The sequence below is a fragment of the Natator depressus genome, chromosome 3 (assembly GCF_965152275.1).
Source record: "Natator depressus isolate rNatDep1 chromosome 3, rNatDep2.hap1, whole genome shotgun sequence".
Taxonomy (NCBI): Eukaryota; Metazoa; Chordata; order Testudines; family Cheloniidae; genus Natator; species Natator depressus.
The window spans coordinates 178,827,226-178,843,463 of record NC_134236.1 but is presented as its reverse complement, the minus strand read 5'-3'; the positions used below and the strand labels follow the sequence as shown (position 1 = coordinate 178,843,463).

The 16,238-nt window shown below is 43.1% G+C and overlaps 1 protein-coding gene across 1 annotated transcript in view; it reads right to left on the bottom strand.

Moving 5' to 3' along the window:
* Positions 1 to 9,108: 9,108 nt before the first annotated feature.
* PSME4 (proteasome activator subunit 4) overlaps positions 9,109 to 16,238 on the bottom strand; it is a 216,783-nt gene continuing 209,653 nt past the window's right edge. Inside the window, exons 47-48 of the mRNA XM_074949403.1 lie at positions 11,387 to 11,525; positions 9,109 to 10,797 (exon numbers count right to left, since the gene is read on the bottom strand). Of these exons, the coding sequence (XP_074805504.1) occupies positions 11,391 to 11,525 (135 nt within the window). The 3' untranslated portion in view covers positions 9,109 to 10,797; positions 11,387 to 11,390. The remainder of the gene's footprint in view (positions 10,798 to 11,386; positions 11,526 to 16,238) is intronic.

Below are 16,238 nucleotides of genomic sequence, written 5' to 3'. Positions count from 1 at the left end.
ATTCCTGTGTGGCTCATGCACACACCTCACGCAAATATAACACTTAGGCTACAGAACTACTTTGTGGTGAATTCCATTTCATTCAATACTTAAAACTGACTGCCTGCCCTTTAGAAGCCTTAAAAAATAACCTTAGTGTGACAAAATAGTGTTGGCAACATTTTCAAACAGGGAGACAAAGCTGTTAATAACTTTTTCCTGCATGGGCATTCCCCTGGCTGAAAGAGCACTCTGTTTTGCATGGACCTGCTCAGAGCCTGAGAAGAACACAGTGTACAGATTAGCTGAGACAGTGCCTTTCAGGAGTCCCCTCACCAACAGAGGAGGAGGAATCAATACCCCTTAGTCAGATTAAGACAAAGGGTATGTCTACATTTAAAATGCTACAGCTGCGCAGCTGCAATGCTTCAGTGTAGACACTACCCTATGCTGACGGGAGGACGTCTCCTGTTGGCATAAGTAATCTACCTCCCTGAAAGGTAGTAGCTAGGTCGATAGTAGAATTCTTTTGTCAGCCTAGTGTTCTCTGCACTGGGTTTGGCTGGTATAGGTACATCTCTCAGGGGTAAGGATTTTTCACACTCCAGAGAGACTTAGCTCTACCAAAGTAAATTCCTAGTGTAGACCAGGTCTAAGAAATGCCTTTACAAATAAGAACAGCAGGAACTTCACTGGGAGTTTTTTCATTGACTTCAGTGGGCATTGGCCTGGAGCTAACACTAAGAGAATTGTTCTAAATGAGTGAACTTTTTCAGGTAGTGAGAAAGGGCCAGATTCTGATACATTTACACTGACCAGTGCCTCATTCCACCAATAATTCCCCCAATGTCAATTAAACGACTTGTAGGCTAAGGTGCTACCTAATGTAAGGATACCAGAATCTGACACCAAGACCTCAGTCTGGCAAAGCAATTAAGTACGTGCTTGACTTTAAGTGTACGAGTAATCCCTATGATGAGGTATTCACTCCCCCAACCCCCGAAGGGATGAAGGTGGCTCAGAAGGAGCTAATTAACCTAGTAGACTGGACCTGGGGGAGACTTAGGCTTGACTGACAAGCACTAATTGGAGCTGGAGCCCATCTGAGCAGGAGCTTGTCTAAAGCCAGGACATGGGAATAGCAGGGGCTGCAGCCTGGAGGTCTGCAGTCACGCTCTGAACCTGGTAAAGAGAGAAAGAGGAAACCCAGTGGGGGTGTGGACACCCTGGGATCTTGTCCCCAAGGGAAGGGTTTACCCAGAGGGATGGTGGTGGTGAAGAAAACCTGCAGAGGGTGGAGTAGGAAGACTCCCACGGACATGGCAGTGAGGACTGAGACAGTGCAAGCCTTGGCTGCCAATTGTAGGGTCCCTGGGCTGGAACCTGGAGTAGGGGGCATGCCTGCGTTCCCCTAACAGCCTCTTGGAAAGTGGCACAATCTTGAATAGGAAGACTGCCTGGAATGGCACTCAGACAGTGAGACTTTATTACCTTGGAAGGGGAAAACTATGTAGTGACCTGGCCAAAGGGCTGAATCACGAAGAGGAAGCACTGTGATTCCTAGAGAGCAAGAGGGGCTACGTCGCGAGTGAGCAAGTGAAGGAAGAAGGCATCCAAATAGGAAGAGCTAATTCCCAGATGCAGCCACTGGGGGATGCCACAGCAGGGAACAGATCTCTCCCCTCCCGCATTACAGTCCCAGTGAAGTCAAGTAGTCACATGCTTAAAGTTAAACACACACTTAAGTGGTTTGCCGAATTGGGTCCTATGTGAACAAATATGATGATAAAATCAAACCAACCCTCCTCCCGCCCAAAGGTGGAGCATATTTCCATAATGTGTTCTATATTAATTACACTACAGTATTTGAAACTTCAGCATATGCTGTAGTGTATTTAATACAAAGAATGAAATCTCCAATAATATGAAATGTCATTGCAGCATCTGCTGTTACATCTTTACTGTGAGCTGGAAATTAGCCAAAGGGTAGATTGGTGAGGGTCCACTTGACAGCATTCAGTATTAATACTTTGCATTTCTTTAGCACTTTTCATGTAAAGATGTCAGAGCACTTTATAAACATGAATGCAAATCAGCCTCCCACCACCTCTGTGAAGAAAGTTTATTATCCAAGGTTACCAATGGAGAAAATGTATCTAGGTGGCTTTAAAAAATACCTCAGAAAACTGAATACGGTATCTCCCCCATCTCTCTGTAGCCACCTCTTGTCGTCTCTTGTCTTATACGTATGTTTTGAGCTCTTCATCTTTTTGTTCTGTTTTGTACAGCGCCTAGCACAGTGGGATCCTGGTCCATGACCTGGGCTCCTAGGTGCTGTCACAGGACAACTAATAAACACAAATAGTATCTCATTCTTTGAGCGCTACATTAATTTACTTGCCATTCACAAAACATCGTGGTCAGTTTTCAAAGTGACTCGAGATTTTGAGTGTCTCAATTTTTGGGTGCCCAATTAGATACACTTAAATGGGCTTCATTTGCAGGAAATGCTCAGCACCTGCCCTCTGAAAATATGCCTCCTCAAGGGTCTCAAGTTAGGCATTCAAAAATGACAGCACCGAAAGTCATTAGTCACTGAAAACGTATGGCAGCAATACACACTAGATATTAACCAGCCTGACTGGACAAGGCAGCGAGGTGCTATGAAACTGCTATTGTGCAAGGACTCCTGCTTTATGTATTGGTATTGCATGCATTGTACTGGTTTTGTATGAATTTGTTATCCATCACTGGAAAAAGCCCAGACAAATACATAAAAGCATTGCAGTGCTTTGTATATGCAACAAGACAGCAACACAGGAAAGTTGCACTGACAGTTTGAAAGTTCATCTGAGATACATGTAGATTTATTTTTAAAACATTTCTTTATAAAACCAAGAATATGGCAAATATTTTTGTTCAATAAACTTATGACTCAGTTCACCAGCCTGGCCAATGCACACTGTAGGCTAAATTCTCTTCCAGCTATTTTTCTATTGAAATTAATTATAGGGCTGTTCAGCAATGAGATGTCAGTCTCCTCCCGGAAAGGGCCACTGGCGTAGCCACCGTTATTAAAAGAAGGAGAGACTCTTCTGGCCTAAACACTTGTTCCATGTTGCTGTTATCAAGATATGCAGAATGGGGTTCCCCAAGGCATCAGTTGTGCCTTACTGCTTCAGATTATGCTTTTCTCAGCTGTCCTGTCTCTTGTGATGTTCCTGGATCACGGTTCATTTATCTTCCTGGGGTGAAATCCTGGCCTCACTGAAGGCACTGGGAGTTTTGTCACTGACTTCAGTGGAGCCATGATTTCACCCCTTAAGTTTAGCTATAGACCTCAGAGAAAACATTATTGTGTAATTAAACACAACTGAAAAATCATTCTCTGATCTTTTACTACATGCAGGAGGGAGTTACCGCAAAGTGATTAATACTGTTCAGTTTGAGTGAGAAACTCTTTCAGAGCCATTTAGCATGTTTGGGGACTAACAGAATGATTCTGACAAATGCGAGACCAGGGATTGTTTGTGCAAAACTTACAGCAGAGTGTGACTATTTTTGGTGCTGCTCAAATAATGTTTTTAAAAGTTTCTTCTGCTATTATTCTTACAACAGCTTAATAACAGTGGAGTTAGCAGGCCTGGGTTCTGTTTCTGAATGTGCTATTGACTTACTATGTGACCTTCTGGAAGTTATGGAAACCCTCTGTGCCCCAGTTTCCCCATCTGAAAAGTGGAAATGATAACTTGTCCTTCTTTGCAAAGTACTTTAAGGTCTAGGGATGGAAAGGTCTGTATAAGTGCTAAATATTATTACTGGTCATAGTTTCAAACTTGGGTGCCTACAATCAGGCTCCTGAATTCCCATTTGGGCACCTACATAAATGGGTTGAGAAGAGGCTGCTCAGCACTTTGAAAATCAGGCTATTTATTTAGGGTCGGGTTTTCAAAAGTGCTTAAGAGCTTGGGAGCACAAGTCTCACTGACTTCCTTGGTCACTTCGGCATTTCTGAATATCCAGCCCCGAGATGCCAAAATATGGATTTAGGAGCTTAGTTTCAGAAACCGTAGTTTGAAAATTTTTGCCCATTAGAGGTGGTACTGAAGGGTTAAATATTTGTGAACTGGACACTTTCTCAAAAGGAAAAACTGTTTCGCTAAAGGTAATAATTAATATGGAAGACCTCAGAGGCGAGAGATTTTTTTCCAGTACTATAGTTATCAAAATGTAGAAATATACCTCTGGGTACAGCACAAATGTTTCTAGTAGAAGTGTGGCAGTCTTTTACAAATTTAAGTAGAAGGTTGTGTGTTCAAATTCTCTTTTTAATATCAATCACCAAAATAAAACAAGCAGAGCACAGGACTACTGTACATAGTCTGCTGAGCTGCTATGAAGATCACAGAATGTGGCATGCGCTAGACAAAAAGGTCATTAGAACTCAGGTCTTGTATTTAGGAAGTGAAGAGATGAATTGAGGCAAAAAGGATTTCCATGGGAACAAGAAACAATACTGCACAATCCTTTTACATTGGCAACCTAAGTCTCTCTCTCGTCCTCCCCTTTTAAAGAGGATGGCTGACAGCAAAATCAATTCGTGTCTGTGAGACAGGAAACATGATCGCAATCATTTTTGCAGCATCTTTCATTAGACATTTGGATATGAACTCATTCTTTACAGTATTCTTAGAACATCCCTCGACAATAAGCATTTCTAAAATATGACGGTCTTTAATCCTAACATTACTAAACGTCACACACACACCCTCTGGTAAAACTACTACTTAAGAAACTTGATCCCCAAGGCATCTTTTCCAATGCAAGGCCAAGTCCTGTGAATATTTTCTGCACGAGGTTGGGTATTATTTTTGAAAAGAATTTTAAATATCATTCCTCTTTATAACAGAGTGCGTGTGTTTCACAACTTTTCTAAAACAGCTCTAGACAGATGCTGAAAAATATAAATGAAAGTAAAATGAAAATAATTTAACTCAGCTCACCACTTGTAGAATGAAATTACGAAAAGGGGAGAGGGGAGGTTTTTCTAAAGTTGATAAACTGCTATGAAAAGTTTCAGAGTAACAGCCGTGTTAGTCTGTATTCGCAAAAAGAAAAGGAGTACTTGTGGCACCTTAGAGACTAACCAATTTATTTGAGCATAAGCTTTTGTGAGCTACAGCTCACTTCATCGGATGCATGTAGCTCACGAAAGCTTATGCTCAAATAAATTGGTTAGTCTCTAAGGTGCCACAAGTACTCCTTTTCTTTTTGCTATGAAAAGTACATTACAGAAGTTTAAATAAACTGGGATTCTATCAGAGAGACAGTAGAACCAGGCTGAGTTAATTTGGAACCTACATAAGCAAAACAATGACCAATTGCACCTGGAGAAAAGGGATACAGGGGAAAAGTACACGAGAAAAATCTGGGTCTGCATTAGAAAAATCCACTGACATGAGCAGCTCCCTTGGATACATTGCTGAAACTATACATTTATCATTTATATCCTAAGTTCTGTCATCTTCATTGAACTGTTCAGCCTCTTGAAGTTTAACATGGCCCAAACTCTACTTCAGTGTCTTTATAGTATGAAAAAAGCTGGGCAGAGCCCTGAGGATCTCTCTTCAGACAGAGAAAGCTTCTCTTACTTCTCGGTCTAAATGGTGCGCTATCTCTGGTAGTGTCGTTTGAAATGTAGCAACATCCCTTGAAGCTGAGTAGACTATGAAGGAGACTGGTGCTCCAGAGAATAACATGCTGCAGCGTGTCCAGTATCGGCTTGCCTGAAGTTGAACAGAACGAGACAGATGAGTAGTGGGCCTCCCAGGCCAGTTTCTGAACAAAGGACCCAGGTGCATGCATACTGAGGGAAAAGTAGGACCTATTCCTTGACCAGGGCTGCCCTGTTGCTTCAGATCTTACCCCTGAAATAAGAGAAATCCCTTCTCTGGTACCTTTTCTGTAGGTAGTGACGAAAGGAGCTTCTGCCTGTGCACAAAGGCTTGTAGTTCTTGAATTTTGCCAGAGGGTGGCATAAATACCTTGGCTTGTTTGTGCTGTTGGCTGCCCCTGATAGAGCTAGGTGGGTGAGGTTCTGTGTGCTGCAATGCACAGGAGGTCAGACTAGATGATCATGAGGGTCCCCTCTGGCCTTAAAGTCTATGAGCTCTTCCCCACAAAGGATTCAACTGGAGAATTCTGAGGCACAGAGGAATTGCTGTCAAGTAATGAGTCCAAAGTTTAAGATAGAGCTGGTGCCTGGTATTCTAACTTCCATGGCTCTCACTGGATGCCTCACAGAGTCTATCACAGACTTCAGAGACAAATTGTTTACAGCATTGATAGGAATTTGACATGATTGCAGATGTGGAGGCTTGTGTGTCATTGCTTCAGAACAATGTGGGTGTAGTGAAACGTGGTTGCCAGGGAGGCTTTAGAGTCCACTCCAAAGTCCCTTTTATCTTCTTTACTGTGGGGTCTTTGTGGAAGAATCCCCCTCAGCCGGGATGTTCAAGTCAGGGCAGGCAGGAAGCAGTTGTGGCACAGAACCTCTTCTGCAGATCCTGAGAGCATCTCCTTGCAGATGGAGCAATTCAGCTTTCTGCTTGCTCTGTTTAGCATGCTCCACCATGGTTGGGAGGAGACTTAGAAGGGATTCTGGAGAGCAAAACCCAAGAAACTTCTGTCCCCTAAGGGAGAGCAGAGACCAGGGGAAAAGACGTTGCTTGCTACTGCACGAACAATCATCTTTAAAAACTAGGATGGCAATGACAAGGTGGGAGCACTGAAGCCATCACTCAGAATGTGGTTTAAGTGCAGAAGGGCCAAGCCCCACAAACAAGTGAACTGCCTCCAGTATCTGTGAGAAGAGGCACAATCTAAACGTCTCAGACTGAGGGATATGTTGGGATTCACAATAATATTTTATGGCTGAAATTGGTGGAAGCTAGTTAGAAGTACATTGGTGATTGTTAGCTTTGGAATATCTGATTTAGTTGGGGTTGGTCCTGCTTTGAGCAAGGAGTTGGACTTGATGACTTCCTGAGGTCTCTTCCAACCCTAATCTTCTATGGTTCTATGGTATGTTGCTTGAGGGAAGCCAAAAAAGAAAATTTTAGCAATGAACAAAGATGGTACCCCAAGAAATGGTTCCTAAATCTAATGTTTTGGCAAAACATATTGTAGTTAATCATTGGCTGTGTGTGTGTGTGTTCTTTCTGTGTGCTGTCCCAGCTCTGCGCAGATAGCCAACACAGCAGACCTCGATCAAACTGCCCACAAATATCACTGACCTGTTTCAGTAGCAAAGGTGCCTGGCCAGGTTTATTGTCAACAAAGCACGGTCCGATAGATGCTACAGGACCACTAAGACATGCATGCCTATTACAATGGACCAGCTCAGTGAATGGCAGGACTTTCCATTCCCCCCCTTGGCCAGCCAAAGACATGCCCTCTGAGATCCCGCTTTATACACTGATACTAGCAAGTTATGTATTGCCCCTCTGACATCAGTTACCCCCTTTTACTTTGTACATGTTGGTTTGATCAAAACATCTCTATCCATCACCCTGGTATCCTGACTTTATCTTTAAGAGGGGTCAGTGTATCCTTGTATATCTTTGGGGAGTGTGTTTACATCATAACCTTGTATCGGGGTGTTCTGGTACCACTCTTCTGGAATGTGTTTGCATGAGTGTCCTGTGCCGCGTACTTTCCAGGAAGGTCTGTGCTTTTGCAATGCCAGCCCTGTTCTTGCCAGGTTCTGTGAACGTGCAAGCAGGCATGTTTTGTAATAGGGCCTGACTTCTGCTCACAATCTGACTTTTGCTAACTTTGCTTTATACCAGCAAGGCTTGACCACTACTGTAGTTCAGGCTTCAGGCCTCATACCAGGCCTCTTATACAAGGCCTCATGTCTTAGGCTCTCTTTGTACTACACATATCATGGCCCAAGCCTAGGACAGAATGAAATTAATCTGAGCCACAGAAGAAATAGTTAAAAGACAAATTTGTTTGCACAATCACAAGTACATTTTTATCCCAGGGAATTTTCAAGTTGAGCAATTTACTACGGATTTGCAGAGCTCACCTATCATGGCCAGTGCTAGTTGCTTATTAGCTACAATACAGTTATTATTATCTTTAAAGCACAGGGCCATATTCTCAGCTCCCTTTTTATCCCAGTTCCATAATCTGGCTAGTTTGCCAACTGAGAATGGGAATTCTCAACTGATGTGAAGCTGGCTCCTATGTCAGTTGCCCTAAATCCAGCATAGGGGGCAAAGCAGAACTCTCTGCTTTCCTACATCAATTCTCAGCTCAGGTGTTGTGCTTTAAATAGCATAGCTTATTACATATGCTTTCTACAATCTTTAGTGTTTTCAAAGTTAATTTTTATGCTACTGGAGAGAGCTGAATTTCTTTGACTTTAGACAGCCATTTGACTAGTGAATTCACTGTTGGGAAGGTAAAGCCTTTGGTCCTGGTCTCATCAGAATTCACAAGCTAATGAGGGTGAGGCATCATCAGCACATCAATGCAAGGACAAAAGAAAACCTAGGATCCTACTGGAGTAGGGACTGGTCATTCAACAAGTGGCATTCTTCCCTCTGCAGTAGTACTGATTGAATATCTCAAGTAAGGTATTAAGGGAAATTTGTTGTTGAGATGCTAATTCTAGGAAGTGTCATAAAACAGAGGTTGTGTCCACCTGTGGTTAAGTATTCCTAAAGAAATTTTCTCAATAGAATGGTGGTGATCTCAATATCTTGGCCAACTTCCATTTGTGCCCTCTTAAAATTATACCCACATTTCAAATGAATGCAGTGTTATTCCCTTGCTGTCGTTAACTGTGTATGCTGTGTGATGTTAGAACAGATGACATGTTCTATTCCTGAGGTAGTGCATTTCAGTGATGGGTAAAGAGACTATTGTTAATACAAAAAAATTTAAAATGGCAACCTACAGTCTGCACGACATAAACAACCTGACTTCTCTTGAATTCCACAATGCATATAGATTTGATACAAAAACCCCATAGAAATTGGAGTAGACAATCCTAAATTAGATTCTGAAAGTAGTGAAAGACAAAAAATGCAGATGTTACAAACAATCCATTTATTGGGTTTTAAACTAGGTACACAATTGAAATAATTTTGGCACTACACTATACAGTGGTTACATCTGTGTGCTGACACTTAGTAAATACTGTACTAGGAACACTGCTGTGCTTTAAAATTGTATTGAGTCACTCCATCAGCAGGTAGATATTTCAAAATGTATTGTAGTGTTCCTGTAAGGAAGACTGTACAGGTTGTGTGAAAGATGAAACACATCAACTTGTGAACTATTTCATTGTAGGAGGTACCTTGCTTTCTATAATCTTATCACATCAAAACATGTGATGTTAGCATTTAGAGATGGTCACAAATGTTGCATTAAAATCCTCATCAGATGCAGTCATGAGATAAATGAAAACTAAAACAAAATAAAATTTCTGCCTTTTAAACAAGGAAAGATATTTTGCTAAAGAAAATAATTTAAAAAACACTAATGGCATTTGATTTGATACAAAAGCCAGAAGCACTATAGTATTAACATTGAAGTGTGAATTTTTACAAATTAATCTCACAATGATGTTATGTAAAAGGTTGCAAACTGTACAATGTCTTCCTAAAGCAATGCCTCTACAATTTATACAATCTTTTACATCTATGTAACACATATTAAACATGTCGTTAAATAGCCAATAGATACCAGTCTCTGAACAAACTTGCAGGCAAAAAACCAAAACCAAAAACAGAACTTCCACAATCTTAGCAGTCTTCCATTTATGCAAGATATGCTTCTCCAAATACTGACTTATAGTCTTTTTAATGAGAATATTCTGTTAAAAAAATTCAGCCATTCAGTGCTTTTACACACTGTACATACTCTTCAGTCTCTGAATTAAAACCTTGCTTGATAGCAAAAAATTCATATCTATGGGCTCTATTCATCTGAAAAGATCCACAGCCTTCCACCCTTAGGAAGCTGCAGATGGTCATGGGTTTAAGTTGTGCACCTGGTCAGATTACCTCCTAAAACTTGGCCAGGCCATGGAAATTTCCCCACTTTCCATAGTATTGATCTAGGCTGCAGAGGACAGAATGGGTATTTCCATTTCCATAGAAGGTCAGATTTAAAAGGGTAGTCCAACTCTCAGATGGATTAAATGGCACAGAGTTTGTCACCTAATGGGTACTTGAATGCAAGCAGTGAAAAAAAAATCCTTTGAGAAAAATAGGTTCCTGGCCTCTTGTCATGGGAGTAGGTGGGTTTGAGGTTCATAGGTACCAGCTCCTGCAGGTTGATACGATAAAAAAATGTCAACCAAAACTGGAGCACTTCCCTTAGAATGTTCAGACTTGCAGTCGTGTGTGCTCTGCAAATCCACGGACATAAAAAATGGCTGGCACATGGAATAAGAAAGAAAAGAGGCGATGGGAAGAGATGGGTGGTATAAGCCAGTGAGTAGAGGTTGAAGGTGGTAAGGCTGTATAATGCAGGCCCATGACAGTACGCTTTGAAACAAGTAATGATCTGGCCCCGCAGATGCAGTAATGGAAGAACGCAGGACTCCCATAGCTACTCCCTGTAGAGTTGTAATTTGTGATGAATAGAGCTCTGTTAGGACCTAATATTTGTATTTTAAAAATGGTTTTGGTTAGGCATCAAGATTTCCAAGACTAAAAGTTCCATACACAATAAATTAGTTTTGAGTTTCCTTTATTTTTGCAGAAATGTTTCTAGGTCCTCATTTTTTCCAAGAAGAACCTGAAATAGAAATAATTAAAAACAAGATTATATCTTCACCCATGTTCTTGTGATACTACAGAAAATGATGATTAAAAAAGTCCCTTGCAGGCTAGCACAGTGGTCCAGTCACAACACATATCATTCCCATGCAAGAGATCAGGGTTCAAATTCAAGTCTGATTCCTTGTTCTGCAGGTCAACAAGGACCAGGAACACTGTGAATGTGGTATGCTCAGTCTCAAGGTACCTTGTGTCCCTCTAGTGATGCTCCTCTGATAGAAATGCAGAGGGCAGCTTATGGGCTGAGAAGGTTTGGGAGCAAAGGAAGTGTTGATAAAACTTCTTTTCTTCTGAAGTCCTAGACTTTTAGTTTATTGTGTATTCCCTTATTTTTGTTTGAATAAAGTAAAGATAAACAGCAGGTCACTAAAAGCAGAGTTTTCAACCAACAGAAGATACTCCACTGAGCATTGATAGGGACTTCATTTGGAGGGAACGCTTTTCCCTGGATCTGGGACCTTCTTTCCTTTACTTTGACTGGATGGCTAGAGTGGATATCATAAAATGGCAATGTTTTCTAATTTAAACCAAAATAAACGCAGCCTTACCTATTTAAGCATAATAGCATGGTGATACTAAGAGGTCTGTAAGGACAAGCAGCTGGTCATCAGTGAACTGCTGTTTGTGCTCCTGCCAGTTGTCATGGTGTGTCCTCCGGAAATTGGACAGTGTTTTCTTTACTGTCATCTGTGTAGCAGGCAAGAAAAAAATTAGATCTGTATTAATTTTTGATATTTTTTAAAACTGTTTCACATCTGTGGAAAGTTTCCCTAAATGGGATAACAAATAACAAAAGTAAGAGAGGGTTAATCACCTCGTGCAGTAACTGAGGTTCTTTGAGATGTGAATCCCTGTGGGTGCTCCACTTCAGGTGACTGTGCACCCTGCGCCTCTAGTCGGAGAATTTTGACAGAAATACTTGGCTGGGCCACACATGCGCTCTCCCAGTCTCGCACCTGCAAGGCAATTAACTAGCGCTGTGCAGCCCCCTCACTCCCCCAGTTCCTTCTCTACCGCAGAGGAATTAATTAGAACGCCGAAGTAGAGAGGAGGAGGGTGGGCAGTAGAGCACCCACAGGGACAACCATCTTGAAAAACCTCAGGTGAGTAACCCTCTCTTCTTCTTCGAGTGGAGTCCCTGTGAGTGCTCCACTTTCGGTGACTGTAGAGCAGTGCCCCTCAGGGGAAGGGGGGAATTTGGAGTTAGGTCTGAATGGATGATAAGACAGTGTGTCCCAGCCGAGTGTCAGAGGCTGAGACCTGATGGATGATGTAGCGTTGAATGAATGTGTGAGGAGAAGTCCAAGTAGCTGTATTGCACATGTCGGTAATAGGCACATCGTGCAGGAAGGCAACCGATGTGGCTACAGATCTTGTGGAGTGTGTTCTAACCCTTGAGGGGGGTTGTAGGTCATGTTGTCGGTAACAGAGCTGAATGTAATCTGAAATTCATCTGGAAAGTCTCTGCTTAGAGATGGGTTTTCCTTTGGAATGGTCCGAGGTGGGGAGGAACAATTTAGGAGTTTTCCTGAACGATTTGGTCTGTTCAAGATAAAAGGCTAGTGCCCTTCTAACGTCAAGGGTGTAGAAAACTGCTTCTTGCCTGTCCTTGTGAGGTTTAGGGAAGAATGTGGGAAGATGGATAGGCTGATTGACGTGGAAAAAAGAAGGGACTTTAGGCAAAAATTTGGGGTTAGGTCAGAGTGACCTTGTTTTTTTTTTTAAAAAACCCACATAGGGTGGTCCAGCCATAAGACCAGCAATTTCTCCCATACGATGGCAACTAGGAAGGCCGCCTTCATGCAAAGATGTAGAAGAGAACACATGGCCAACGGTTCAAATAGGGCGGTTGTGAGAGATCAAAGCACTAAAGTCAGATCCTATGGGGGAGTTGGGGCTCTGGGTAGAGGCTGCGCACTCCCTGCAGGAATCTTTTGGTAATTGGGTGAGCAAAGACTGAAATGCTGTTCACTTTGTCATGGAATGTTGTAATGGCTGCCGGTGCACCTGCAATGAACTCATTGAAAGGCCAGATTTCTTAAGGTAGAGCATGTAGTCCCATGGTATGGGAGAGATGGTGGTGTCGATTTGTTTTTTTAGGCACTACATGTGGAATCTCTTCCATTTATGTAGGTATGTAGCCGGTGTAGTGGGCCTTCTGCTGTTTAGCAGGATGTCTTTAACACCCTCAGAACAAGTTATCTCCTTTGCCATGGAACCATTGAGGATCCAGGATATGAGATGGAGCGACTCCAGGTTTGGATGGAGAGTCTGACCTGCACCCTAAGAGAGGAGATTTGGAAGAAGTGGGAGCCAGGGGGGCATGATGACATCTGTTTCAGGTATGGGTGCCAGGTTTGTCTGGGCCATGCTGGTGCTATCAGAATGACTCTGGCTTGATGGATTCTGATCTTGTCCAGGATGCTGGACAGCAATGGGGTATGAAGAAAAGCATACAGGAGGGGTATGTGCTACAGAATGAAAAATGCATCGCTGCTGGATCCTGATCCCAGACCCATTCTGGGACTGGACATTTGCTGTTTTGTTTTGTGCTGAATAGGTCTATTGCTGGGAACCCCCATAGCTGCAATATGCTCTGGATCTTGCAGGTGTTGATTGCCCACTTGTGGTCATTCGAGAACCTTCGACTTAATGTGTCGGCTGTGCTATTCCGAGACCCGCGGCAGGTAGGTGGCTGATATGGTGACTGTGCGTTGTATGCACCATGTCTAGAGTTTTATGGCCTCCATACCTAGGGAGTGTGATCTTACTCCTCCCTGTTTATTTATGTGGAACATGCAGGCTACTTTGTCCATCATGATCTGTATGTTTTTGTCTTTAATCAGAGGCATGAAATGTGCACAGGCATTGCGAACTGCGAGTAATTCCAATACATTGATGTGGAGTGTTGATTAGGAAGGATATCATCTTCCCTGTACTGTGAGCTTATGTAGGTGGGCACCCCACCCCAGTAGAGAGGCATCCGTTGTGATTATCGATTTGGGAGGAGGCTGAAGGAAAGGGACACCTGCACAGATATTGTGTGGCTGAGTTCACCATTGTAGTGAGTCCTTGACCTTCATTGGCATACTCAGAAGTTGGTTCAAATTGCATGTGTGTGGTGTGAACACCATCTTGAGCCAACACTGCAAGCAGTGCATGTACAGTCTGGCATGTTTCACCATGTACATAGTCACTACCATGTGATCTAGTAGCTGAAGACAGGTCCCGGCCGATATCCTTGGACTGTGCACTGAGGTACTGATGTGGTTTGTTAGAGTGGCGAATCTCTGAAGAGGTAATGATGCTGTCACTTCTAGAGAATTTAGATGCACGCCGATTAAGTCCAGTTTCTGGACTGGCGTTAATGTGGAATTTTGGACGTTTGTTTGTATACTGAGACTGGTGAAGAGTGACGTTGTCTGGTGCGTGACTGCGATGGCTTCTGCCCAAGTGTGAGCCTTGATCAGATGGTCGTCTAAGTAGGGGTATATCATGACCCAGTGTTTGCGAAGGTGGGCTGTGGCCACAGTAAGGACTTTGGAAAATACTCAGGGAGCCGTGGAGAGGCCAAAGGATAATACTGTATATTGGAAATGGTCTTGTCCTAGTACGAACCAAAGAAATTTGTTGTGCATAGGGCTTATTGTAATGTGAAAATATGCATCTTTCAGGTTGAGGGCTGCAAACCAATCCCTTTGTTCCAGTGCTGGAATGATTGTAGCTAACATAACCATCCTGAATGTTGTGTTCTGACTAATTTGTTTAGCTTCCTGAGATCGAGGATGGCTCTCCATCCTCCAGACTTCTTTCGGGTTAAAAAATAATGAGAATAGAATCATAGAACTGGAAGGGACCTCAAGAGGTCATCTAGTCCAGTCCCCTGCACTTGTGGCAGGATTAAGTATTATCTAGACCATTCCTGACAGGTAGAAGCCCTTCCCTCTGTGATGTACTAGAACTGTCTCTACTGCGTCCAGTTGTAGGAGATGCTCCACTTCCTGTCTCAGGAAGGGCTCGTGAGAGGGGTCCCTGAAGAGGGACAGGGAGGGATGGAGAGGAACTGGAGGGCATAGCCAGGCTTGATGATTTCCAGTACCCATCTGTCAGAAGTAATGGTTCACCAGTTTGGATAGAACAGTATTAAACGATTGGTAGAGGGATGGTTGGTGGGAGATCTGGCAGCAAGTTGTTGGCAGCAAAAGTCAGGGGGAGGTCTGATAAGCCCTTGACCAAACCTTCAAATCTGTTGTTTAGAGGTTGATTGTTGAGATGTGGTGGGTTGGGAGGAGCTTGGTCTGCGTCTGAGTGGTCTCTATCTATGCCTCTGGTTACTGTATTGTCTTGGCTGCTGTGTGTACGATGATCCTTGCCGCCGTGTCAATGGAGTCCAAAGAGGCTTTGAGGACAGTTCTAGCCAAGGGGTGGCCCTCGGAAATGAGCTATGTAAACTGCTCTCTTTTGACCACTGGTATGTAGTCAATAAAGTCAGAAAATTTGGAATAGTTTTTATGGTCATACTTCGCCATAAATGCTTCATAATTAGCGACCCGGAAGTGTAGTGTTGTTGATGAATAGGCCTTGCGGCCGAGTAAGTCCAATCTTTTCCACTCTTTATCATAATGGGTGGTTCTAGAGTAATGCTGTTTGCCCCGTTTGTTGACTGCATCAATTGCCAATGAATTTGTCTGAGGGCATGTGAATAGAGATTCCATCCCTTTCGAAGGGATGTAATATTTTTTGTCTAATCTCTTCCATGTGGGTGGGATGGTGGTAGGGGTCTGCCAGATGTTTGTGGCGGATTCCATGATTGCTGAGTTAATCTGAAGGGCAATCTTGGAGGAAGTGACGTGTGAAGTATATCCAAGCGCTTGTGACGTGACTCGGAGATCTCCTCTAGGGTTATCTGGAGTGTCTCTGCTATTCTTTTGAAGAGCTCCTGGAAATTCCTGAAATCAACTCCAGCAGTAGGCGTAAAGGGCATAATAGTCTCATCCAGTGACAATGAAGTGCAGGTGGCAGGAGCTGCTTCCTAAGCTAAACCTTCTTCCCTCTTCTCAACGCTGTCTGGGAGGGGTAGCTGGTGACACTGTGGATAGTGGTGAAGAGTGCCTATATACCTCCATGGTGCCACTTAGGGGTTTGGGGTAAAACTGTCTATAAGCTGCCCATGGGTCCCAGAATGCCCACTGAGATGGGAAGGGCATGGGGTTCCCAGGGGTGACCATACCACCCTTGAAATTCAGATACTGGCGCAAGCTTAGGGAGTTCCTGATGTATGGACCGAACACTGCCTTGCATAAGTGAAGAGCGTTGGGAGGAGAAAACCTCCCCCTTCTTCATCTTCATCCTCCTCGCTAGAGATAGAGGAGCGACTGTAGTTGGTGGAGGGAGCACTAG